The 25,636-nt window shown below is 42.6% G+C and overlaps 1 protein-coding gene and 1 long non-coding RNA gene across 4 annotated transcripts in view; one reads left to right on the plus strand and one right to left on the minus strand.

Moving 5' to 3' along the window:
* The first annotated feature begins 2,126 nt into the window (after nt 1–2,126).
* On the plus strand, nt 2,127–25,199 carry LOC125961309 (uncharacterized). Its single transcript, XR_007471857.1, has 5 exons — nt 2,127–10,372; nt 11,351–11,628; nt 19,205–19,272; nt 19,789–20,188; nt 23,693–25,199. It is a non-coding gene; the product is annotated as an uncharacterized LOC125961309 (long non-coding RNA).
* Nucleotides 20,769–25,636, minus strand: part of ATP2A2 (ATPase sarcoplasmic/endoplasmic reticulum Ca2+ transporting 2) — a 61,045-nt gene continuing 56,177 nt past the window's right edge. Inside the window, exons 20-21 of one of the 3 annotated variants that reach the window (XR_004486996.2) lie at nt 24,044–25,634; nt 20,769–21,571 (exon numbers count right to left, since the gene is read on the minus strand). Coding sequence is in view for 2 of the 3 variants with exons in the window: in XM_004276723.4 (XP_004276771.1) it covers nt 25,365–25,634 (270 nt within the window). In the remaining variant the exon portion in view is untranslated. Of the gene's footprint in view, nt 25,635–25,636 lie in introns of all 3 variants that reach the window. The other 2 variants (XM_049698442.1, XM_004276723.4) reach the window with 2 other exon arrangements.

Genomic DNA, 25,636 nt, shown 5'->3' on the forward strand with positions numbered 1-25,636 from the left:
CATTCCCTGGGCTCGGGTGCTGGGAGACTACCCACCCTCTCCCCCTTGTTTAATATGTGATGTTTTTGGAGGTGAAGGTAGTGGGGGGTGTCACAGCTAACCCCAAATTCTCATCAAAATAAAATTAGCCAAAGGTGGTACAAAATGGGAATTTGACATAAATGGAAAGTTCTGTCTTAATGTGTAAAAACATAGAGTGTACAATAGTTTAGGAGCTTAGAACATCTGATAACTGCAATTTAAAGTGGGCAAAAGGTTACTGTTAAAGTATCTTTCAGTATGAGAATCAAAGCTTGGGCAGCATCATTTGATGGAGCAGTTTTTAAAGAGCCCAGCAGGCAGTTGGAGTCATGCCAGGTGAATGTGTGGCCCAGAGAAGACACTGCTCATTTGTGCTCGCTGCAGGGATGCAGGCTCGTGTCCTTCCTCAGCTCGCCTCTGAGCATCCATGATCAGTTAGTGCTTTGGGAGAAAAGGTGAAATCTCTCCTCTGGGGAGGAAGCCCAGCCACACCCTCCTGACCTTGTTTCTGCATGTCAGGCTCATCACCATGAGCCCTGAGATTCTCTCAGGATCAGTCTGTGCCTTGGAACCCACACCTGTGCACCGCCTTCCATCAGCAGCCTCACGTTCCTCCCCTTTCATCTCTGCTGGGAGCCCCTGGATCAGTCTGGCCTGTCCATCCCAGCAACACCCTGCACTGGATTCCTCAGGCCCTCACACCTGCAGCTCCAGTATTTCCATCTCGGCAGTGCTGGGGTGACAACTGGGTTGAAGTGACAACTGAAACTATTTTTAGAGCACCTGACATAGGATTGAAAACACTCTCAGTTTACATCAAAGAATCAGAGGAGTTTGAGTTGGAGGGTGCTGAAGCGCTTCCCTGCCAGTCACTTGCTCTCATAAACAGAAAACCTCATGAGAGTGAGGAGCCCCAGGAAGCAGGGGCACAATCAGGCTGACCAGCTCTGTCGCTGTCCCACTGATCCACTTGCAAGAGACCAAGCAACCTTATAAGGGATGCCCTTCCACATGCCTGCAGTCACCACAGGTACCTTTTGCTGTCTGGATTTTCGCACAGCCAATGTGGAGATGTTTTAATTGATGCTTGTCATTCCTCCTGGCTCCTTCCAGATTGTTTGAAGCATAGGTTTGGAATCAGACTGGGTTGGGTTCTAAAAGTCTCAGCTCACCTGTTAGTGCTGTGGGTCAGGGGCCAGGTGGTTAGCCTCCACGTTCTGGGCTCCCTCATCCTCCTCTGGACTGAAGACTGAGTGATCCTGTGAGGAGTTCAGCATGGTCCCCATTGGGAACATTATCGCCATCACAAGGGTAATGGAGATCCCAGTTCTTTCCTGGGGAACTGGGGACTGGTGGTATCACTCTGAAGACTTCTTGCTCTTCTCTCCTGGAGGTCCCTCTGCTGAGCAGGGAGGCAGGGTCCTAAGGAAGGTGTTCCAGGCCCTCCACCTTGGCCCTTCACCCTTCACTTCTGAACCCATGCTGTGTGCCAGGGACCTGGCAGATGTGACCCCTACAGAGCTTATGTCAGGAGTGCTCCTTGCCAGCCTTAGTTTGGAGGCCACACTCCTGCCTCTGAATTCTTTCCCAGAGAATGAGGCCAGCTTTTACCTGAATCTGTAATTCTGAAACTTGATTATGCTTCTCAGTGATACAGATCTCTAGGCTGGACACCAAACTTTAATCAAAGTCTGGGCCCTGGGCCCAAGAGTCTGCATCTTTAATCCCATCCCAATTTACTATTCTGATGCAGGTGTTCCCTGGTCCAAATATTGAGAAACCTGGGAGAAGGGTTTGAGGGCCCCAGAAGTTGCAGGCCTGACCTTAGAGGGCCCCTGGGGGCCTCACTCTGTAGTTGCCTGTGGGTGGGGCAACTCCCATGACCAGGCCTCTTGAGCCCATGCCCAGGCCTGCTTGCTGACCCTGAAGCCATGGGCACTGACTGCTGCATTCTCTCTGCTGACAATAGGCAGTGAGGCCTGACTCAAGAACCTCACTTCAGCGTCCAGGGACAGCAGCCATGACCAGGCCTGCCAGGAATCCCTGGCACTGGGAGGGCCTGTTGAGGTAAGTACCTTACTAAGGTTTTCCACTTCCCCCAGGAGCTTCCCTGCCCTGGGGCAGTGGAAGGGGGTACCAGTCATGGGCCACAGAGGGCAGGCTTTTATTGTCTAGACGCTCTGACCTGCCCTTGCTCCACCTGGGCCTCCACCATTTGGGGCCAGGGTGTGTGCAAGATGTCAGTTGTTGCCATCACAGAACATGTTACTTATTTCACAAACTACATGGTACCAGCAACACCAGGAAAAGCCGGAAGATCACGTAAGTCTCCTTAGCAGCCGTTAGAAGAAAACAGTTTAAAAATAACCAAGTACCCTCATGCATTGCTGGTGGGAAGATAAAATAATATAGCTGCTGTGGAAAACAGTCTGGCAGTTCTTCAAAAATTTAAACATTTACCATATGAACCAGCAATTCCACTTCTGGGTATATACCCAAAAGAATTGAAGCAGGGTCTCAGATGCTTGCACACCTGTGTTCATAGCAACACTATTCACAATGGAAATAACCCAAATGTCCATTGTTGGATGAATGGACAAACAAAATATAGTATATCCATACAAAGGAATATTATTCAACCTTAAAAAGGAAGGAAATCCTGCCACATGTTAACAATATGGATAAACCTTAAGGACATTACGCTAAGTGAAATAAGCCAGTCACTGAAGGACAGTAGAATGATTCTGCTTATGAGACCCCTAGAGGAGTCCGATTCAGAGGGACAAAGTAGAATGGTGGTTACCAGGGCCTGGAAGGAGGGGGAATGGGGAGTTTAATGAGTACAAGTTTGGAATGTTGAAAAAACTGGAGATGGATGGTGGTGATGGTTGCATAACAAACTACTTAAAAATGGTTAAGATGGTTAAAAATGGTTAAGCTGGTTAAAAAATATATATCAAAAAAAATTAAATGGCCTGTAATTCTGCCATTCAGATAACCCTGTCAGCCCATGTGTTTGTAATATATAGGTGTTATATAAACGTACACATGGTTAAAATTAAGAGAGAAAGGTGTAAAATTAAAAATATATCTGCTTCCCAATCTCTACTGAATCCTAGTGTCTCCACAAAATAAATTTTCTGGACTACATTTAGAAAAATAGTCTTGAGCTTTTACCTAATGATAATGGTATGAAAGTTACACTAAATTGGTCATGCTGTACACACAGAAATTCCTTCCAGCGGTATCACTGCTCTTCCTTGCCTTAACAGTTCCACAGAATCCCATTCTGTGGATGGAACCATTTCTATAACCCTTCTGCTGTTGGTAGACCCCCGTTTCCAGCTTTGTATGTAATTATTACAGTGTGAACTACCATGAATATGTTTTGGCATAGTACTCCAAAGATAGGTCAAGTTCCTTGTAGTGAAATTTCTGATCTCAGAGTATGTGCATTTAAAGGCTTTGATGGATGCTGTCAGATTGCTCTCCAACAATAGATGGGAGTGCTTGTTTCCTGAACCTTCAGGAAACAGTGGTGTCATCAAGCGTTTTTGTTTTTTACCGGTCGTCAGTGTGATAAAAGCTCTATCATTTTTTTTTTTTTTTTGCGGTACGCGGGCCTCTCACTGTTGTGGTCTCTCCTGTTGCGGAGCACAGGCTCCGGACGCACAGGCTCAGCGGCCATGGCTCACGGGCCCAGCCGCTCCACGGCATGTGGGATCTTCCCGGACCGGGGCACGAACCCGTGTCCCCTGCATCGGCAGGCGGACTCTCAACCACTGCGCCACCAGGGAAGCCCAAGCTCTATCATTTTGATTTGCTATTTCTTGAGCACTCGTCTGGCCTGAGCTATAAGGTAAGCCCTGTGCCTGTGTTATCACATTTTAGCCTCACACTCCTGAGGCATCACTGAAATTAGCCGCATTTCACAGATGAGCTAATAGTCTTCATCTGTCCAAGATTTCTCATCCTAGAGTTTGTGTGTGTTCTTAACTGTGATCTCTGCACAATTTTATAGTCTGTTAAGGAAAAAGTGGGCTCTAAGCACCCCTTGCTGTCCATCTTAATCCTCAGTCTCGCTGGATTTAAGGGCTGCCAAACCGTCTGGCAAGGGCAGCATCAGAGCCGGCCACTTAAATCTTCCAGTGTCTGTCTCTTTATAAACAACCCTGTGGTGACCTCCGTTGTGCTCACAGCTTTTTCCTTCTTTGGGTAAATTCCCAGGAGGGGAATTTCAGAGTGAAAGGATATAGTGATCTGTTTTGGAACTTTCAAGGGGGCTGACTAGCTGGTCCTGTTTCTGTGAAGCGAATCTGTAAGCTCAGGCCAGCCCTGTGGCCTCCCTGTTTCTGGTTGGTGTGCCCCAGCTGCCCCAGTCTACCTAGGGAGTCCATCCATTGGCTTCAGGTTAGGGGTGAACCAGGAGATTCCCAGTCTCTGGAACTCCCATCTCACTTCCTCTTGCTGGAGTGGGAGCTTATGGTGGACTGGTGGACTCTGGTGAGGTCTGCGGAGGCCTCTACCTTTGCTTTCTCAGGCCTTTGGGATTTGGGGACCTCTTCCCTCATGGGACAGCCCTTGCTGGCTGTGTGTGTGTGTGTGTGTGTGTGTGTGTGTGTGTGTCAGTGGTGATTGCGGGCTACTTGTGTCCTCTCTGAGCCTCCATCCTTCTTTCAGTCCCTCCTTGGAGGAATTCCACCCTCCCCACTACGAGGGCTGAGCCTCTCAAAGGGAGGGCCTGTCCCTACCACAAGGTAGAAGGCTCAGGTCAATGGCCTGTCACTGGCTACTTAACCTCTCTGTGCCTCCATCTTCTTTTGGAAGAGAACTTAGGGAGTCGGGACCCCTCTCTGGGTCGTCCAGTGTGTGGGGCTTTGTGGCAGGGCTGTCAGCATTGGAGCCTTTGGGTGGGTCGTGTGGGAGGGGAGTGGCCTCCCAAGGCTAAACCTTGGTCCTTTTGGGGTCAGCATCCTTGTGGACATGAGCCCTGCCCTCTGGCCCCCTTTGGTGCTGGATGAACAGATTTGCCCTGAGCCCCTCTCAGTGCCAGGTTTAGTCCTACATGGGTCTGTGGCCCAGAGAAATTATTTTTAATTTTTGGATCATTTTCCACTTATGACTTCAGTCCACTCTACCCACCGGCCCATCTCCCTTGTCAGGCCCCTGGGGCAGTGGGGATTTTGTCCAGGAATTGAGAGGGAATGGTAGCAAGCAGGAATCTTTTCTGAGAGAGGCCTCTGCCCTCCCGCCTGGGTGGTGCCCAGACTGAAGCCCCATCCTTGATGGGCTGAAACAAGCTGATCTCCAAAGCCCCACAGGCCCCTACGGCTCCCCAGTCCCATGCTGCTGCTTTGCTGAGCTTGATGGTGTTTGACGGGAAGGGACAGAGATGACCCCTATGCACAGTCCCCATCTGGAGCTACTCTAACCAGCCGTGTTGACCAGAAAGACAGCTTCTGTCAGCTTAGGGGAGGCCAGAGGGAGCCACCTCAGAGGACAAGGCCATGTGAAGACCCCTAACCAAATATAGGAGAACCGCCTCCCCTGAAGAATAATTGTGCCAGGGCACTAGGGCCAGAGCCTGCCTAGGGGACAGATAAGTTTTTCCTTTCTTTTTAAATAAAAATGTAAAATTTGTAAAATATAGCATATATATAGAAGTATATGAAAATATGTAGAAACACACATGTACACTTTATCCAGGACAAGAAATAGAACATTTTCACAATCCCAGAAGACCCGTTGTGCTCAAAACTGATAACATCCCATTCCCTCCCTCCTTCTGCCTGCCTTTCCCCACTACCCCAGCCAGAGGTAACCACTATTTTGAATCTTGTTTTTATATACTTCCTTTACTTTCTGACCCTGGAAGTTCAAGTGAACCTTCAACAGATAGCTCATTTTTCTTACCTGTAATATTGTTTTTCCATTTTATTTTCACTTTTACCATGTTTTTATCCTAAATAATACATTTATTTGCTGTTCTTGAACTTAATGTAAATAGAATCATGTTGTCTATATTTTTCCATGATACCCTTACTTAACATTATTTTAAATATTGATTCATATTAATACTCCTATAGCTTCATTTTTAATTGATAGACATTATTTTTAGAACAGTTTTAGATTTAGAGAAAAATTGAGTAGATAGTACAGAGAATACCCATATACCTTGCACACAGTTTTCCCTGCTAACATCTTACATTAGTATGGCATGTTTATTACAATGAATGAAGACTGATACATTATTATTAACAAAAGTCCATAGTTTATTCAAGTTTCCTTTAGTATTTACCTTATGTCCTTTTTTGGTTCCAGGGTTCCATCCAGGGTAGCACATTACATTTAGACATCATCATGTCTCCTTAGGTTCCTCTTGGCTGTGAAAGTTTTTCAGAGTATCCTTTTTTTTTTTTGATAACTTTCCTTGAAAATTTGGTGAGGAGTGGTCAGGCATTTGTAGGATGCTACGTTCATTTTTCATTGCTATATAATATTCCACTGGGTGTATCCAACACCCCCATCTTATTAATTCTGCCAATGACAGACATTTTAGTTTCTAGTTTTTTTCAAACAGTGCTGCTATGTATGTTTTCATATGTGACTTCTGTGCATAAGCACAGGCTTGTGTAGGGTTACACTCAGAGGTGGAACTGATGGGTGTAAGGTATGCACGTGTTCAGTTTTACCAGATATTGTCAAACTGTTTTCCAAAGAAGTTGTACAAATTTACATGCACACCCACACCTGCAGTCCTTTGTCCTATTTCCTCACTGGCATTTGGTATTGTCAAACCTTAATTTTCTCCTGGATGTGGGATGACATAGTGATTTTAATTTACAAGTTTCTGTTTTTGTAACAAGATTGAACATCATTTCATATATCTAGGAATTACTTGTGCTTCCTCTTCTGTGAAAAAAATTTTTGCCCATTTTTCTATTGAGTTATTTATTTTTCTTGTTAATTCACAGAAGTTCTTTATATATTCTGGATGTAATTCAGAATACGAGTTGCAGATACCTTCTTCCAGTTTGTGACTTGCCTTTTCATTCTCTTTTTTAACATTCACCTTTTTGTTTTTTCATCTTTGGAAGTCAGAGCTATGCTATCTCCAGCCTTCTTTATTTATTTTTTGGAAATATTTATTTATTTTTGGCTGTGTTGGGTCTTAGTTGAGGCACACGGGATCTTTTGTTGTGGCGTGCGGGCTTCTGTCTAGTTGCAGCGTGCATGCTCTCTTGTGGTGCGTGGTGTGTAGGCTCTGTAGTTGTGGTATGTGGGCTTAGTTGCCCTGCAGCATGTGGGATCTTAGTTCCCTGACCAGGGATCAAACCTGCATCCCCTGCATTGGAAGGCGGATTCTTAACCACTGGACCACCAGGGAAGTCCCCTTCACTCTCTTTAATAGTATCTTTTTTTTTTTTTAAGACTTATTTATTTTTTGGCTGCGTTGGGTCTTCATTGCTGTGCACGGGCTTTCTCTAGTTGTGGCGAGTGGGGGCTACTCTTCGTTGCAGTGTGAGGCCTTCTCATTGCAGTGGCTTCTCTTGTTGCGGATCACAGGCTGTAGGCGCGCAGGCTTCAGTAGTTGTGGCACATAGGCTTCAGTAGTTGTGGTTTGCAGGCTCTAGAGCACAGGCTCAGTAGTTGTGGCACACGGGCTTAGTTGCTCCGCGGCATGTAGGATCTTCCCAGACCAGGGCTCAAACCTGTGTTTGAGCAGGCAGATTCTTAACCACTGCGCCACCAGGGAAGCCCCAATAGTATCTTTTGATTAACAGAGGGTCTTAATTTTAATGTACTTGAATTTACCAATCTTTTTCTTTATGGTTGTATTTCCTTCATTCCTTCCCTCCTCCCTCCCTCCTTCTTTCCTTCCTTCCTTCCTTTCCTGTTGTTTTTTGGCCACACCGTGTAGCTTGTGGGATCTCAGTTCCCCAACCGGGGATTAAACCTGGGCCACGGCAGTGAAAGCCCAGAATCCTAACCACTGGGCCACCAGGGAATTCCCTATGGTTGTATTTTTTAATTCTTATGAAATCTTTCCTCATCTCAGAGTCAAAAATTTATTCTCTTATATGTACGGTGTGAGGTAGGGATCCAATTTTATTGATTTTTAAAAATTTAGGTTTAAACATGCATAACCACCAGGTATTAAAAAATTACCTGCTTTTTCCACTGATTAATGCCAACTGGGTTACAAATCAGGTGTTCGAAATGAGCAACTCTGTTTCTAAGCTCTCTTTTCCATACCGTGGGTCAGTTTTTCTATCCCAGCACCTATACCTCATTGTCTTAATTTTACTGTAGCTTTATAAAATTTATTGATATTTGGAAGGGCAGGACCCCTTGATCTTATTCTTAGACGTGTTCTGGCTATTCTTAGCTCTTTGCACTTCCATTAAATTGTTAGTATCAGATGGTCTAATATATTTTCTAAAGTTAGATTCACAATTTTCAAAAGGGCATAAGGTGAAACTTCCCCGTCTTCTTTCTTCTCCTAATTCCCTCCTCAGAAGCAATCGTAATTACTAGTTTTGTGTGTAGTTTTTCAGAAATAATTTGAAATTGCATGTTTGTATATATACTATACCACCCCCCGTTTTGTACCTGCACTGTTCATCGGCAGAGTTTATTTAAAAAGTAAACTTTTCGTATTCAGTGAAATCTTTCTTAATAGGTCATGATGTATAAATATCAAAGACATAAAAATGTTAAACTTTGTACACTTTTAGTCCTGAATTAAAACCATTTTGATTTTAAGTAAGTTTAACTTACAAAATGTATTTTATAATTTCTACAAATTTTGACGAAAAAGCAGCCAATTTCAGCTCCTCCAGCACTTCCTAGCTGACTGCTGGACGTGTTTGTATCTCTTCCTGCTGCTGGAATCAAGTAGAAGCACGGATTGCTTTTCAAAATAGAAATATCTGGGTCATGCAGAAATCACTCTCTCAAAAACAGCAACAGGAATAACATTTAGTATGTTCTTATAATGTTACTGTTGATTATATTTGGGGTTGGTTCTATCGTCTTCTATTATCCTTTCTATCCTTATTTTTTTAATCTTTTTAGATTTCTTTCATTTTTGTCCTTCTGTTGATTTGTTAGTCTTGCCTCTATTTCTGTCATTTAGTGTTTACCCTAGGAAGTAGCAACATACTTACCAGTGTATCTATGTCTGGAGCTAGCCAGTGACTTTACCATGCTCCTGGGTGACAGAGGCCTGCATATCACTTAGATTGCTTACCCCTGCCCCCCATCTAGAGTTTCCCTTAGTGTGAGTCTGCTGGTGAAGAATTCTGTTTTTGTTTGTCTGAAAATATTTGACTTTGATTCTTTAATTACTGTATATTTTCTCCAGGTTTAGAATTCTAGGTTGCCAGTAATTTCAGCACATGAAGCTGTCATCTCACTGTTTTCTGGCCTCCACTAACTGTTGTGAAGTCAGCAGTAGGCTGTCACTCTTTAAAGGTAGTGCCTTTTTTTTTTTTTTTTTGCCCTCTGTTGCTTTTAAGATTTTCTCTGTCTTGGCTTCTCTGCAGGTCACTATACTATTTCTAGGGCCGGATTTCTTGTTATTTACACTTTTTGTGATTTGTTGGGATTCTTGCATCTGTATTGTCATTTCTAGAAAATTCTCAGCCATTACCTCTTCAAATAATACTTCTCTCATACTCTCGTCTTCTGAAACTATGATAAAATGTATATTTGACTTTGTCACCTTTCTCAGTCTATCTTCCAGGTATTTTTACCTTTCTTCTGTATTTTCTAGCTTTTTTTTCCTTTCTCTGCTGCATTCTGCTGTATTTTCTTTTCATCTGTCTTCCACTTCATTTGTTATTTTGCAGTGTCCACTTTGATACCACGTCCATCCATCCATTAAGTTTTTAGTTTTGGTTCTTATACTTTTCATTTCTAGGGTTCCATTTAACTTCCCTCTCTGCTATGTTCCCTTTTTTTTTTTGGCTGCACTGCAGCATGTGGGATCTTAGTTCCCAGACCAGGGATCGAACCTGTGCCCCCTGCAGTGGAAGCATGGAGTCTTAACCACTGGACCGCCAGGAAAGTCCCTATGTTAACTTCTTTTTTCTTTAAAGATTTTTTTTTGATATGGACCATTTTTTAAAGTCTTTATTGAATTTGTTAACAATGTTGCTTCTGTTTTATGTTTTGTTTTTTGGCCGTGAGGCATGTGGGATCTTAGCTCCCCAACCAGGGATCAAACCTGCACCCCCTGCATTGGAAGGTGAAGTCTCAACCACTGGACTGCCAGGGAAGTCCCCCTATGTTCACTTTTAATAATTGCTGTGTCCTGCAGATTTTCATCTATTTTTCTTTAAGCAAAGTAAGCAGGAATGTGTTTTTATTTATTTATTTTTAAAAAAGATTTTATTTATTTTTGGCTGTGTTGGGTCTTAGCTGAGGCACGCAGGATCTTTCGTTGCAGTGCACGAGCTTCTAATTGTGATGTGCAGGTTTTCTCTTCTCTAGTTGTGGCGCACAGGCTTAAGGGCATGTGGGCTCTGTAGTTGTGGTGCTTGGGTTCCAGAGCCCATGGGCTCTGTAGTTTGCAGCATGCAGGCTCTCTAGTTGAGGTGCGGAAGCTTAGTAGTTGTGGCGTGCAGGCTTAGTTGCCCCGCGGCATGTGGGACCTTAGTTCCCTGACCAGGGATCCAACCTGCGTCCACTGCATTGGAAGGCGGATTCTTTACCACTGGACCACCAAGGAAGTCCCAGTATGAATGTTTTATATCTAATACTTCCCATATGTGAAGTCTGTATGAATCTGTAATGTGTGTTTCTGTAGGCTCTCACTCATGGCACCTTGTTTTATGTACTTGGTTGTCTTCTACTGTGTGCTGCTTTGAAAAATAATTGTGTGGTTCTCCTATGACGTAAAATGAAGGTGCCTTCCCCCCAGACAGGATTTACATTTATTTCTGCTTGGTGCTTAGGAGTACTATCAGTGACTTTAAATTCATGCCTTGAAGTTTCATAGCTTACCACTAGGATAGAGTTTGGGCTGCAGATATTTTCCTGGTTCTGCTCAGCACCAAGGCAATGCTACCTACAGTTCTTTGAGTTTGGGGGAAGGTTTGCTTGTACCCTGAGGTGTTAGCCCTTCAGGGGTCACAGCTTAATGTCCTTTGAGACTTCCCACTTTTGGTGGGCCCTGGATTTGACTTTGCCTTTTTTACTCTGTGAGCCCTCAAAACCCCTGCTTGCTTTCACAGCTTAGTTTATTGGGATAGGTAGATGCCACTAGGAGAGAAGTTGACCTCTCCTAGTGGGTATTCTGATGATCTCTCTTGCTTTCTCTTAGATTTTTGCCTGGAAATTCTGGACCACCTTATAGTTCTTTGATGCTTCTATGAGGATTTTTTAAAAATTTGGTGAGTGGCCGAGATGGTGGAATAAGACCCTGAGCTCATCTCCTTCCACGGGCACACCAGAACTACAACTGTTTATACGCAGCAACTATTGATGAGAATGACATGAAGACTAGCAGAAAAGATCTTCTGCAACTAAAGATAAAATGAAGGAACCATGAGACAAATAGGAAGGGTGGAGACGCAGTATAGTCAAGACCTATACCCCCAGGTAGGCGAACCACAAATGGAGGATAATTACAATTAGAGAGGTTCTTCCCAAGGAGTAAAGGGGTCTGAGCCCCACATTGGGCTCCCTAGCCCAGGGACATCACACTAGGAAAATGAGTCCCCAAAACATTTGGCTTCAAAGGTCAGTGGGTGCTTTTAAAGGGCACACACAAAATCATGAAAACCAGCTTTACAGTGGAAGAATGGATAAAGGAGATGTGGTATGTATCCATCCATGTTGTTGCAAATGGCAAGATTTCATTCTTTTTTATGGCTCTGAGTCATATATATATATGTAGAGAGAGAGAGAGAGAGAGAGAGAGAGCGAGCTTTTAGACTTATGGAAAAATTAAGCAGATAGTACAGAGGGTTCTTATATACCCCAGACACAGATTCCCCTGTTATTAACATTTTTTAACAATATGGTACATTTTTAATGATACTTATACATTATTATTAACTAAAGTCCATAATTTATTCAGATTTTGTTAGTTTTTTCCTATTTCTATTCCAGGATCCCATTCAGTAGTATTGTATTTAGTCATTATGTGTTCTTAGTCTTCTCTTGGCTGTGAAAGTTTCTCAGACTTTCCTTCTTTTTGATGACCTCAACAGTTTTAAGGACCATTGGTCAGGGATTTTGCAGAATGTCTTTTGGGATTTGTCAGATGTTTTTCCTTTGATTAGACTGAGGTTATGTTTTGAGAGGAAGACCACAGGTAAAATGTCATCTTCACTTCATATCAAAGGTACATGCTCTCAGGATGACATCACTTAGCTGAGGTAGGGTCTGTCAGGTTTCTCTACTCTGAGTCACTTTTCCCCCTGTCTACATTATATGTACTCTTTTTTTTGGGGGGTGGGGGGCTGCATTGGGCCTTTGTTGCTGCACACAGGCTTTCTCTAGTTGTGGTGAGTGGGGGGCTGCTCTCCGTTGCGATGTGCGGGCTTCTCATTGTGGTGGCTTCTCTTGTTGCGGAGCATGGGTTCTAGATGCTTGGGCTTCAGTAGCTGCAACATGTGGGCTCAGTAGTTGTGGCGCACGGGCTTAGTTGCACCGCGGCATGTGGCATCTTCCTGGACCAGGGATCGAACGTGCATCCCCTGCATTTGGCAGGCGGATTTTTAACCACTGCACCACCAGGGACGTCCCCATATGTACTCTTTGGAAGTCACTATGTGATTTAAGCTCAGGCTTAAAGAACTTCACCTCTGTAATGGCAGAGTGCCTATAGAAATTACTTGGATTTCTTCTACAAGGGAGATTTCTGTTTTCTCCCATTTATTTATATCAGTATGAACTCATGGATATTTATTTTATACTTTGGATTATAATTCAATACTACTTTATTTTATTGCTCTAATTGTTCCAGCTTTGGCCATTCAAAGCTTCTTCACTTGGCTTCTGTGTCCCTTTGACATAACTTCATCTCCTTGATCATTGTTTTTGTGTTTGAGCACTTCCTTGCTTTCTGGCACTAGTGTTCTCCAGGCATTTGTACATTTTCTGCCTCAGTCCTAGAATCAGCCATTTCTCTAAGGAGACTTGATTCCTTTAATTGGAGAATGGCATCAGAAACCTAAACTGGGAGCTAAGTGTGCTCATCGCCACTGGAGTGTCTGTCCTTGCTTCTTGGCCCACTCAGTTGACAGTGTAATACATGTATATATACACATAACTAGAAATATTTCTATATGGAATTTTCTGTATCGATATTAAGCTAAACATAATTTATCCTGGTGTTTCCAACTGTAATTCACTACCACATGGATCATTCTAGCTGTCTTCCCTTGCTTATCTGTAACCTCCTACTCCAACAGTGAGAAAACTGGCTACCACCATCTGCCATCTATATCACAGCATTTTCACTTATTCTCAGCAACCATCATTACTGAAAACTTCCTCTTGTTTTTTAAAATAGTAGAATATTATTTGGCCTCTACATGTTTGCGTGTTTGCAGGGTGTTTTTTGTTTTGTTTTTTTTCTTATACTTGATTTCTAGTATCATAGCATTGTGGTCAGAAAAGATGCTTGCTATGATTTCAATTTTCTTAAATTTACCAACCCCGGTTTATGACTCTATCCTGGAGAATGTTCCATATGTACTTGAAAAGAATGTGTATTCTGCTGCTTTTGGATGGGATGTTTTATATATATATTCCATTTGTTCTAATGTGTCATTCAAGGCCAGTGTTTTCTGTCTGGATGATATGTCCATCGATCTAAGTGGTGTGTTAAAGTCCCGTACTAATATTATGTTACTGTCAGTTTCTCCCTTTATGTCTGTTAATATTTGCTTTATGTATTTAGGTGCTCCTATGTTGGGTGAATAGATATATACAGCTGTTACGTCTTTGGATTGATCCCTTGATCACTATGTAATGTCCTTTGCCTCCTGTTAAAGTCTTTGTTTCAAAATCTACTTTGACACAAGTATTGCTACTCCAGCTTTCTTTTCATTTCCCTTTGCATAGAATGCCTTTTTCCATCCTCTCACTTTCAGTATGCCTTTTGATCTGAAATGAGTCTCTTGAAGGCAGCATATATATGGGTCTTCTTTTTGTATCCATTCAGTCACTCTATGTCTTGGAGCATTTAGTCCATTTACATTTAAAGTAATTATTGATAGGTATGTACTTACTGCCATTAAAAAAAATAAATTTATTTATTTATGCAGCCTGATGCAGCCATCAGGTCTTCGTTGTTGTGTGCGGGCTTTCTCTAGTTGCGGTGAGTGGGGGCTACTCTTCATTGTGGCGCGCGGGCTTCTCATTGCGGTGGCTTCTCTTGTTGCAGAGCACAGGCTCTAGGTGCGTGGGCTTCAGTAGTTGTGGCTTGCGGGCTCTAGAGCACAGGCTCAGTAGTTGTGGCGCACTAGCTTAGTTGCTCTGCGGCATGTGGGATCTTCCCAAATCAGGGCTCGAACCTGGGTCCCCTGCATTGGCAGGCGGATTCTTAATCACTGTGCCACCAGGGAAGTCCCACTTATTGCCATTTTGTTAATTGTTTTGGGGGTTGTTTTTGTAGTTACTTTTTCTCCCTTTCTTCTTTTGTTCTCTTCCCTTGTGGGGAATATGCTACTAAACAAGCAGTGGATCACTGAAGAAATCGAAGAAGAAATTTAAAAAATACTTGAAGACAAATAAAAGCAAAAACAGAACGATTCAAAATCTGTGGGATGCAGCAAAAGCAGTTCTAAGAGGGAAATTTATAGTGATCCAAGCCTAGCTCAGGAAACATGCAAAATCTCAAACAACTTAACTTTACATCTAAAAGAACTAGAAAAAGAAGAACAAACAAAACCCGAAGTTAGTAGAAAGAAAGAAATCATAAAGATTAGAGCAGAAATAAAGACTAAGAAAACAATAGGAAGGATCAAAAAAACTAAGAGCTGATTCTTTGAAAAAATAAACAAAATTGATAAAACCTTTAGCCAGACTCATCAAGAAAAAGAGAGAGGGTCCAAATCAATAAAATCAGAAATGAAGGGCTTCCCTGGCGGCGCAAGGGTTAAGAATCCACCTACTAATGCAGAGGACTTGGGTTCGAGCCCTGGTCTGGGAAGATCCCACATGCTGTGGAGCAACTAAGCCTGTGCGGCACAACTGCTGAGCCTGTGATCTAAATCCCACAAACCACAACTACTGAGCCCTCGTGCCACAACTACTGAAGCCTGTGCGCCTAGAGCCCGTGCTCCGCAACAAGAGAAGCCACCACAATAAGAAGCACACGCACCGCAACAAAGAGTAGCCCCTGCTCGCCACAACTAGAGAAAGCCTGCCTGCAGCAACGAAGACCCAATGCAGCCAAAAATAAATAAATTAAAAAAAAAAAAGTCACAACCCACACCCCAGAAATACAAAAGATCATAAGAGACTACTACAAATCACTACATGCCAATAAAATGGACAACCTAGAAGAAATGAACAAAGTCCTAGAAATGTACACTTTCCCAAGACTGAACCAGGAGGAAATAGAAAATACATAAACAGACCAGTTACCATTAATGAAGTTCAATCAGCAATAAAACAACTTCCCTCAAACAAAAGTGTAGGACCAGATGGCTTCACAGATGAATTCTGTACATTTAGAGAAGAATTAACACCTTTCTCAACTATTTCAAGAAATTGCAGAGGAAGGAATGTTTTCAAACTCATTCTACAATGCCAGAAATCACTCTGATACCAAAACCAGACAGAGATAGCACAGAAAAAGAAAATTAGAGGCTAGTATCACTGCTGAACACAGATGCAAATCCTCAAGAAAATATTAGCAAACCAAATTCAACAAGACATAAAAAGGATCATATGCCATGATCAAGTGGGATTTACCTCGGATGCAAGGGTAGTTCAATATCTGCAAATGAGTGTTATATACCACATTAACAAACTGAAGAATAAAAGCCAGATGATCATATAAATAGATGGAGAAAAAGCTTTTGACAAGATTCAACATCCATTTATGATAAAAACTCAACAAAGTACATATAGAGGAACATACTTCAACATAGTACAGGCCATATGCTTGCTGCAACCAGAGAAAGCCCGCGCACAGCAACAAAAACCCAACGCAGCCAAAAATAAAAATAAATTTATTGTTTGCAGGTGACATACAATACATAGAAAATCCACAGGATGCCACCAAAAACTTATTAGAGCTCATCAATGAATTTGGTAATGTTGCAGGATACAAAATTAATATACAGAAACCTGTTGAATTTCTATACACTAACAATGAAGTATCAGAAAAAGAAATTAAGAAAACAATCCCATTTATAATCAGATCAAAAAGAGTAGGGCTTCCCTGGTGGCACAGTGGTTGAGAGTCCGCCTGCCGATGCTAGGAGACGCGGGTTCGTGCCCCGGTCCGGGAAGATCCCACATGCCGCGGAGCGGCTGGGCCCGTGAGCCATGGCCGCTGGGCCTGTGCGTCCGGAGCCTGTGCTCCGCAACGGGAGAGGCCACAACAGTGAGAGGCCTGTGTACAGCAAAAAAAAAAAAAAAAAGTAAAATACCTAGGAATGAATCTAAGGAGGTAAAAGGCCTGTACTCTGAAAACTATAAGACACTCATGAAAGAAGCTGAAGAAGACAGAAACAGAAGAAAGATATATCATACTAATGTATTGTAAGAATATTGTTAAAATGACCATACTATCCCAGGCAGATTCAGTGCAATCCCTATCAAAATACCAGTGGCATTTTTCACACATCTAGAGCAAATAACTCTAAAATTTGTATGGAAACACAAAAGACCCTAAATAGCCAAAACAATTTTGAGAAAGAAGAACAAAGCTGAAGTATGTTCCCTGACTTCAAACTATACTAAAAAGCTACAGTCATCAAAATAGCATGGTACTGGCACAAAAAAACCAGACATATAGATCAATGGAAAAAAATAGCCCAAATGAGCCCACGATTATATGTGCAATTAATTATGACCAAGGAGGCAAGAATACACAATGGGGAAAAGACAGTCTCTTCAGTAAATAGTTTTGGGAAAACTGGACAGCTACATGCAAAAGAATCAAACTGGACTACTCTCACACCATGCACAAAAATAAAGTCAAAATGGATTAAAGACTTAAATGTAAGACCTGAAACCATAAAACTTCTAGGAGAAAACATAGGCAGTATGCTCTTTGACATTGGTCTTAGTAATATTTTTTGGATCTGTCTCCTCAAGCAAGGGAAACAAAGCAAAAACAAACGAATGTGACTACATCAAACTAAAAAGCTTTTGCACAGCAAAGGAAACTATCAACAAAATGAAAAGGCCACCTACTAAATGGGAGAAGATATTTGCAAATGATACATATGACAAGGGGTTAATATCCAAAATATACAACTCAGCATCAAAAAACCTGATGAAAAAATGGGCATACGATCTGAATACAGTTTTCCAAAGACATACAGATGGCCAACAGGTACGTAAAAAGATGCTCAACATCATAGTCGGGGAAATGCAAACCAGAACCACAGTTAGCTGTATTACCTGCACCTGTCAGAATGACTTATCAAAATGACAACAAATCACAAGTGTTGGGGAGGGTGTGGAGAAAAGAGAGCACTCCTGCACTGCTGGTGGGAAAGTAAATTGGCATGGCCACTAAACAGTATGGAGGTTCTTCAAAAAAAAAAAAAAGCTACCACGTGATCTAGTAATTCCACTCCTGCGTATTTTAGAAAAGATACATGCACCCCTATGTTCATTGCAGCATTATTTACAATAGCCAAGACATGGAAGCAACCCAAGTGCCCATCAGTAGATGAATGGATAAAGATGTGGAACATAGCAATGGAATATTACTCAACCATGATGAAATTTTGCCCTTTATGACAACATGGATGGACCTGCACTTGAATATTTCACTGGGCAGTAAATGTGTATTGGACGTCATTGCTTGCTGGATCATAGATCTAACCTTGGGTTTTCTGAAGGCTGCATTAATACTCCATGGTAAGAATGTTCTTAGCTTATTTAGCAGCTAGCTTGTTTATTGATGGGCATACAGGTTATTTCCAATCTTTTGCTAACAATAATGCAGCAGGATTACATTTGGCTTTGTAAACATGTGGGGGGATTTCACCAAAGTTAAGTGCTTGATCAAAGGGGATGGATATTTAAAAATGTCATAGATATTGTCAGATTGCCCTCTAGAGATTGGGCCAATTTATATTTTCACGATCAGCATGAGCTCTTTCCTAATGCCAGCTGCAAAGGAGAGATCATTAAACTTTTATCTTTGCTAGTATGTTTAGAGAATATGCTTTGTTATATGCGTAGCACATCTATTTTACTAACTCCAGAGAGGTATATGGTATTCCAAAAATTTTACGTTTTTATGTAGTCAGTTTATCACTCTCCTGGGATTTTGTGTCATGCTTAGAAAGTCTTCTCAGCTTCCATGTTTTCTCCTGGTACTTTTATGATTTAAAAAAAAAAAACTCAGATTTGCAAAAGGCATAACGAACCCCTACATACATGGCACCCAAGCATTACTTACAGAAGTGAAACTCTGCTCTCCCTCCCTCTTGGAACTAACCACTATCCACCTACTCACTTCCTATCCCTGTGGCTGGTGTCTGTGAACTTGTTATTTATGTTTGCTCCTAGTCCACAGAGGTGAGGAGCTTGCACTGTGAATCCACCACATGGCTGTTTAGTTTAGCTGACTTTCTGTGAGCTGGACTTTCTCATCAAGGAAGCCAGTGCACATGCCTTAGCACAGACAGGCACTGGCCCTAGGGCCAGGTTAAACAGTATGATATGGTCATGGAGTTCCCTGGCCGTCCAGTGGTTGACTCTGCACTTCCACTGCAGGGGGCACACCACAGGTTGGACCCCTGGTCGGGGAACTAGATCCTGCATGCTGTGCAGTGCAGCCAAGAAAAAAAAAAGGCTATGATATGGTCTTATTTTGGGTATTTTAAACTTGATACACATCGCACTTGGTGGCACCGTGCAGGGAGGTTTATCTGCTGATGCCTGGTTTGTTTATTCATTTTCACTGATGCAGAGTGACTTCAACATGCCTTAAATATACTTACCCATTTTCCTGTTGTTGGTCATTTAGGTTGGTGCTTTTCTTTTGCAAACATCCTGGTATGGCTCTTCCAGCACTTGTGAGGAATCCCTAAGAAGGTAAGGATCTGCCAGGTTGTATGTTAAGAGCATCTGTAAATGTACCAGATGATGATACCCAATTGCTCTACAATGTAAGGATGGCCCATTGTCCACATCCTTGGTATTAGAAGACCCGTTTTTTTGTCAATTGATAGGCATGAAATGGTATCTCATTGTGAATTTAATTTGCTAGTGAGATTGAACATCTTATATTTACAAATTTTGTTTATATCATTTAGCCATTTTTCTTTTGGGGTATAACTTCATTTTTCAAACCTTCTGATCCATTTGCAGTTGATTGGGTGTGAGGGATACAGCCATATTTTTTTTCAGAATAATCAGTGACAATGGATAACCCAACTTTTACCTACTAAGCTAAAATGCCACCTTTCTTAGATAATACATTTAATGACTATAGGTTTTATACCTGAGGTTTGTACCCTTCCTTGCTACTCTTGCATTTTCATTTTTATTAGAATCAGTCTGATTAAAACATTTGGTATTTTCATATATTATTATTATTGTTTTTTGCAGTACGCGGGCCTCTCACTGCTGTGGCCTCTCCCGTTGCGGAGCACAGGCTACAGACATGCAGGCTCAGCGGCCATGGCTCACGGGCCCAGCCGCTCCACGGCACGTGGGATCTTCCCGGACCGGGGCACGAACCCGTGTCCCCTGCATCGGCAGGTGGACTCCCAACCACTGCGCCACCAGGGAAGCCCCTTCATATATTATTAATAATGTATGACGTGTATCATCATTCATACTAAGATGTTAATCTCCCCTGAATTATTAAACTTTCATAAAAATAAGGTGTTCTTATTGATCCAGTATGACCATTGCTCCTTTCTGTTCACTCCTAGGCATTTTCCCTTCTCTTGTCTGACTACAGTGACTCTCCAGAACAGTGCTAAGTTGTGGGCAACAGTGGATGGTGAGTCTAATTCTGGAATTCAATACGTCTGGCTTTTCATTATGTCAAAAAATGGGAATTATGGGTACTCAAAAGTTTTTTTTTATCCTTTACAGAATGGATGTTAAAATTTATCAAATATTTTTCCCATGTATATAGATTTCAGTTCCTTTTTGGGGGGGGGAACCTCCTTTCTCTTTTTTTTTAAATTGGAGTATAGTTGGTTTACTCAGCTCTTTTCTTTATCTATTAACAGTGGGATTTACATTTTGCATCTGAGTAGTATTACAAGTATCTCTCCATCACTATAGTCTCCAAGCTGCTGACAACTTTTAAATCATGTTATCTCTGAAAACCCCACTCATGACACACTCTTTTTCTCATACTTAAGGGGAGACAGTGGAACCAGGGCAGGAATATTTTATAGATCTCATGTCACACAACCAGACCTTCTACCACTCTGCTCTCCTATGCAGAAAGTCAACAGGAACTTTCTGTCCCTTTTATCTACCTAAGGGCACAACTGCTCAGGGTGCAGGGCTGGAGGTCCTCAGTGCACATCACCCACCCCTCCTGCAGGAGAACAGTCAACACCACACTGTGAACTTATCATAGAATAGATTTATTTACCTGAAACCATGTCTGTGCAATGCCTGTTGCCAGCACAGAAACAAACTGCTTTCTATTTACAGTCTAAGTCAAACATGCGTTGATAAATTGACGTTTAGCATTTTATTGATATAAATGCATCACAATATTCGTATTGCACCAACATCTGTCTACTGCTTCTGATTTCATTAAATAAGTTACATTTAATACAGTGCAAAATAGCTGCACACTCAAAATATAACCGAAGTTATGAACTGGAAGCCTACATTTTTAACCATTCAACACCTGTAGTGTTTTCAATAAATTTATAAATAAGCAAACTGTACAGGGCCAATTAAAAAGTAGCATGTTTCAATGACACCATAGAGAAATCTGGCTACTTACAATTGAAGGCATGCATTACAACTGAATATTGTACATTTATTTAAGCTATGACATTTTGCACAGAGAAATATGGCAACTTGGCTGATGGCTTGTAAGCTCTTGGATAAGGTTTCAGAACCTCATTCTTCTTGCAGCAAAGAAACCAAATTTCTCTGGAGAGGCTTTCTGATTCATTAAGCTAAACTGTACATTTGTAATTATTTTGATTTAAAAGCTAAAAACCCCACTGGTAATACACGTTTCCTCCACATAACACACAATGAGTTGGGGAGTTTTTTCTAATTTTCTTTTTCCCCCCAACATCAATCATGCAGAGGGCTGGTAGATGTGTTGCTAAAAAACGCACATGCACGCAACTGAACACCCTTAAATTTCTGCAAAATGGTTTAGGAAGCGGTTACTCCAGTATTGCTGAAAAGGAAAGAGAGAGGAAATCAGCTTTATGAAATATGGGGAGGAAATGTTAGAATAACTAATTTAAGATTAATAGTGACAGATGAAAAGGAATATTCGGTTTGATCTTTTAAGATTTTAAGACTAGCATTTCTGATCAACTGTCCCTGAGGGGTTGCCTACACAGGGTAGCATCCAGAAGCACTGGCTCAGCAACACAGGCCCCTCATGTCACCTGGCTACAGAGAATCCAACCAGGCAGACACTTAATCGCTTCAGGTATAACAAAAGTTACGAAGTCCTCAGTTAGCAGTGCAGAGGGTAAGAAAGGCGAAGCAGAGTGAGCAGCGTGGTAATCAGCGCCAAGCCTCTCTCCTTCCTTCCCCGGGGGCCAGCCTCTGGGCTGCATCCAGTCCTAGAAGGGGAATTGCTTATCACTGTTCCCTTTCAAGAAAAAAGGCTGCAGATTACCCTCACATGCAGGGTGGTGGTTTTGACACAATTTGGTGCCTCCGCCCTGCAGACACAACAGGCTTGGCAGACACTGAGCTAATAACGCTTGTGGTCTTGGATATTCCTGAGGTCTGCCCACCACACGGACATTCAGGGGCCTGAGGCCCCAGTTTGAAGGTAATGTGGCAGCCGCTGCTTGTGAGGGAAGGTGGCAGTTGCCCTGCTTGTCTCTGAGCTCTTGCAGCTCTCCCTACCCAACGTGTCACCTGCACTGTACAGATGCAGAATGAGCTGCTGGCACAGTACCCCACTTAGGAAACGTGTAAGACTGCCATCTCCTGGGCAAAGGGTAAAGCTCTACTAAAGAGGTCAGTCTGGGCATGGGGTGGCAAAAAAACACTGATGGGATGGGCCTTCAGCCCACTTGCCCGTTGAGAAAGAACCTGGAGCAAGTTTCAGGCAAGAGCTGCCTGAGAGCATGTAACATGATGGGTCTGAGGATGCTGCCGTCCTATCCAGCTACTGATAGCAGCAGAAGCAGAGAGGCCAACGGTGCCTTCCTGCGGGTACTTGGTGAGGATGGGGCTGGGTACCTGCTGCTCCCTATAGGACAGAGGCCAGGGATGTGCCCACAGCAGCACCAACTACTGAGGAGGTGCCAATCAGACGTTTTTTGGTGGCGAAGCCTGAAACAGAGCAGACAAAAGGACTCTGCACCACTGGGTCTTTCCCACTCCCAGCTGTCTGAGTTGAGGGAAATGGGTGCCTAAACCACCTCCGTGGGCTGGACAGGCCTGAAGCTGAGAAAGCACAAGGTAATAGCCTTCCATACCATTCAACTTACTTTGCAAGGGCCAATAATAATCAAGGAGCTGAGTCAGGAAAAGTTGACCACTGAATGGCACCCCACCCAACAAGCTCAGACACCCTGGTTTGGTTTGCAGCCGAGACACACTCCTTGCATTTGATCTGCTCAACCTGTTTCTACACCCCATAACACTAAAACTGGCAGAATGTTATCCCCTACATTCTCTGCCAACCAAACCAGCTCCTCCTCCTCTGAGAGGCCTCCATGAGCCAGGCCAGGACTCTAAATTAAGAATCCGCCTCCATGTGACCTTTCTACCCCCTTACATGGAGACCTCTTAACTTCGCAGCACCTTGTCCTGCTTGATACCTGTTAACCTTTCCCCAGACGCTCAGCATTTACATCATGTCTTCTGGCTGGCCCTGTATCCAGCTAGGGCCCAAGTACCTTCAAGTACCCACAAGAACTCTCGGGGCTTCACGTGCAGTGAGCTACCACCCTGAATACGAGCTGCTGCCTAGGCCCTCCTTCACCCTGGCTAATGATGGGGCTGGTTGTTTGCTAGCTGAGCAGAACTATGGCCAGTATCTTTTCTCTCCAGGGTACATTAAAGCACAGTTAAATCTCAGCTGCAAAGAGTATGACCCAGAAGGTGGAAAAAGGTGGCCTATTTAAAATGAACCAGGGAATTCCCTGGCAGCCCAGTGGCTAGGACTCAGTGCTCTCACTGCCGGGGCCTGAGTTCAGTCCCTGGTCAGGGAACTAAGATCCCACAAGCCGCACAGTGCAGCCATAAAAAGAAAAAAGTCATGCAACAAATGATGCATGATTTTATTGGTTACTTGCTTTCACTCACTTTTTGCTTTTTATTGAACCAGGTAGCAAGATTCTGGGACAAGTCCTTGCAGCTAACAAAGATCAAAGGAACCATGACAAGTTTTTGTGAATCCTCATCTTGGCATTTGTGAAGGCACCTGTCAGTCTGACCAAAGCAGAACTACCTTCTCTTCCCCCAGGCCCTCCCCAACTGACATGTGGCTGTGCTGTTATCCTAGGCAGTGGGTGGCGTCGAGAACAGCTACCCCAGCCCACAGGTGCCACGTAAAGTCATATGCCCGCTGCTCTCAGGGTGCCTGACATAAGGGGCTTACTCATTAGTGTCATATAGCCAGCTCATTTAGTGGCAGTAACCTTTAGGCTAAAGCATCCAAATTTCAGGGAATACTCACGTTAGTTGATGGATGTTGGAAGGCATTGGAGGAAAACACCACAGTTAGGACTGTTAATGACTTACACACTGTTGGTTAAGACTGATCTCGAACATGCGCAAACATTTGTCATAGTAACGATGGTGGTGGTTAGTGCCACATTCAAATAAAAATAGTTCTATACAATATGTTCATTTGGTCATGTGCTATTTACAGATTTTACAAAACACATACACACACATACACACTTGCCCTTATGTCCTCTACACCAGGCTAAAACAGGCCAGCAGAAACTTGCATAAAAATGTATCACAGATAACAATTAGTGCCTATACACTAAAAATAAAATTCCTACAACCACCTATGCAGCAGAACAGGATCCTTCTTCCCCTCAAGCACAGTAAAACTAAAAGTAAAACTAAGAACTTAAGAGAAAGTTGGACATCTGTTAGTTCAAACTAAGCCACTTAAGAGTTAAAAACAAGACAGTTATTTTTCTCTGTCCATTTAAAATGTTTTATTTTTCTTTTTAAACTAGATTGTGAAGTGCCACTGAAATAGGCAATGTTGGCAAAACAATGTCTGTTACAATAAAATACATTAGACATTTAAATAAATAACCTTAAAAACTATGTGAGGGGACATGAACCTGGTCGATTGAATCTGGAACAATGTTTTCTGCACAAGCGAGAACAAGCATACCTCTTGTTAAGACTGATGTAAACAGAACCATCAAAACCCTACAGGAGAAGCAGCCGAGCGGGGTGGGGGTGGAGGTGGGGTGGAGGTGAACAAGGGCCAAGGGGTGAAGGGGTGGGGGTGGGGCAAACCAAAAAAAAATACTGACTGAGGTAGCAGTACTCTGCTCAGTGCAGAAAAATTGGCTTATGAATAAAAATTAGACTGTGATCTCAGATTAAATCCAGATGATCATGCAAAAGACACAATACATGCTATTTAGTTTTAGAAAAAAACCACACACATTCATTTCCTAAAATCTGCTGCCAATTAATTTGCTGACAATGTCTGCTGGCTCAACTATTTTTTTATACAAGGATGAGTATTAAACAGAACACTGTACATGCTTTTTCATCTACAAAAAAATATTTGCATAAAATAGTGTTAGTTCTCTGTACATGTCAATGGACACTTTAATTATGTGTATAAAAAAGGAAAATCTTGCCCCACTGGAGTCAGAAAAAGCAAAACAAAATCTAGAGTATGAAACCTCCTTCACCAGCCAGTATGTTCATGTGAAAATTCAGCAGAAGTAGACAGTTGCTTTAAACAATAAAAAAATTAATTGATTAAGTTAAACATCACCTTTATGCAAAACTGTCAGTCAAGACCAGAACATATCACTAAAGTTAGTGTCTGTGCTATAGACCCAGATCACCAGGGGCATTATGAGCAGCACAAAGGGCCAGGAGATCCCATCGGTGCATGCTGAGAACGAGCAGGATTTGGTGGCAGGCTGCACACACTCTTTACCAGGTTCTAGGTAGTTGCGGGCCACAAACTTGAGGGTCTCATCCATTAGAATCACAGGCAAGGAGATTTTCAGCACCATCAGCCACTGGGTCAAATTCAGTGGTGTGATCTGGAAGATAAGCT

The sequence above is a fragment of the Orcinus orca genome, chromosome 15 (genome assembly GCF_937001465.1).
Source record: "Orcinus orca chromosome 15, mOrcOrc1.1, whole genome shotgun sequence".
Classification (NCBI taxonomy): domain Eukaryota; kingdom Metazoa; phylum Chordata; class Mammalia; order Artiodactyla; family Delphinidae; genus Orcinus; species Orcinus orca.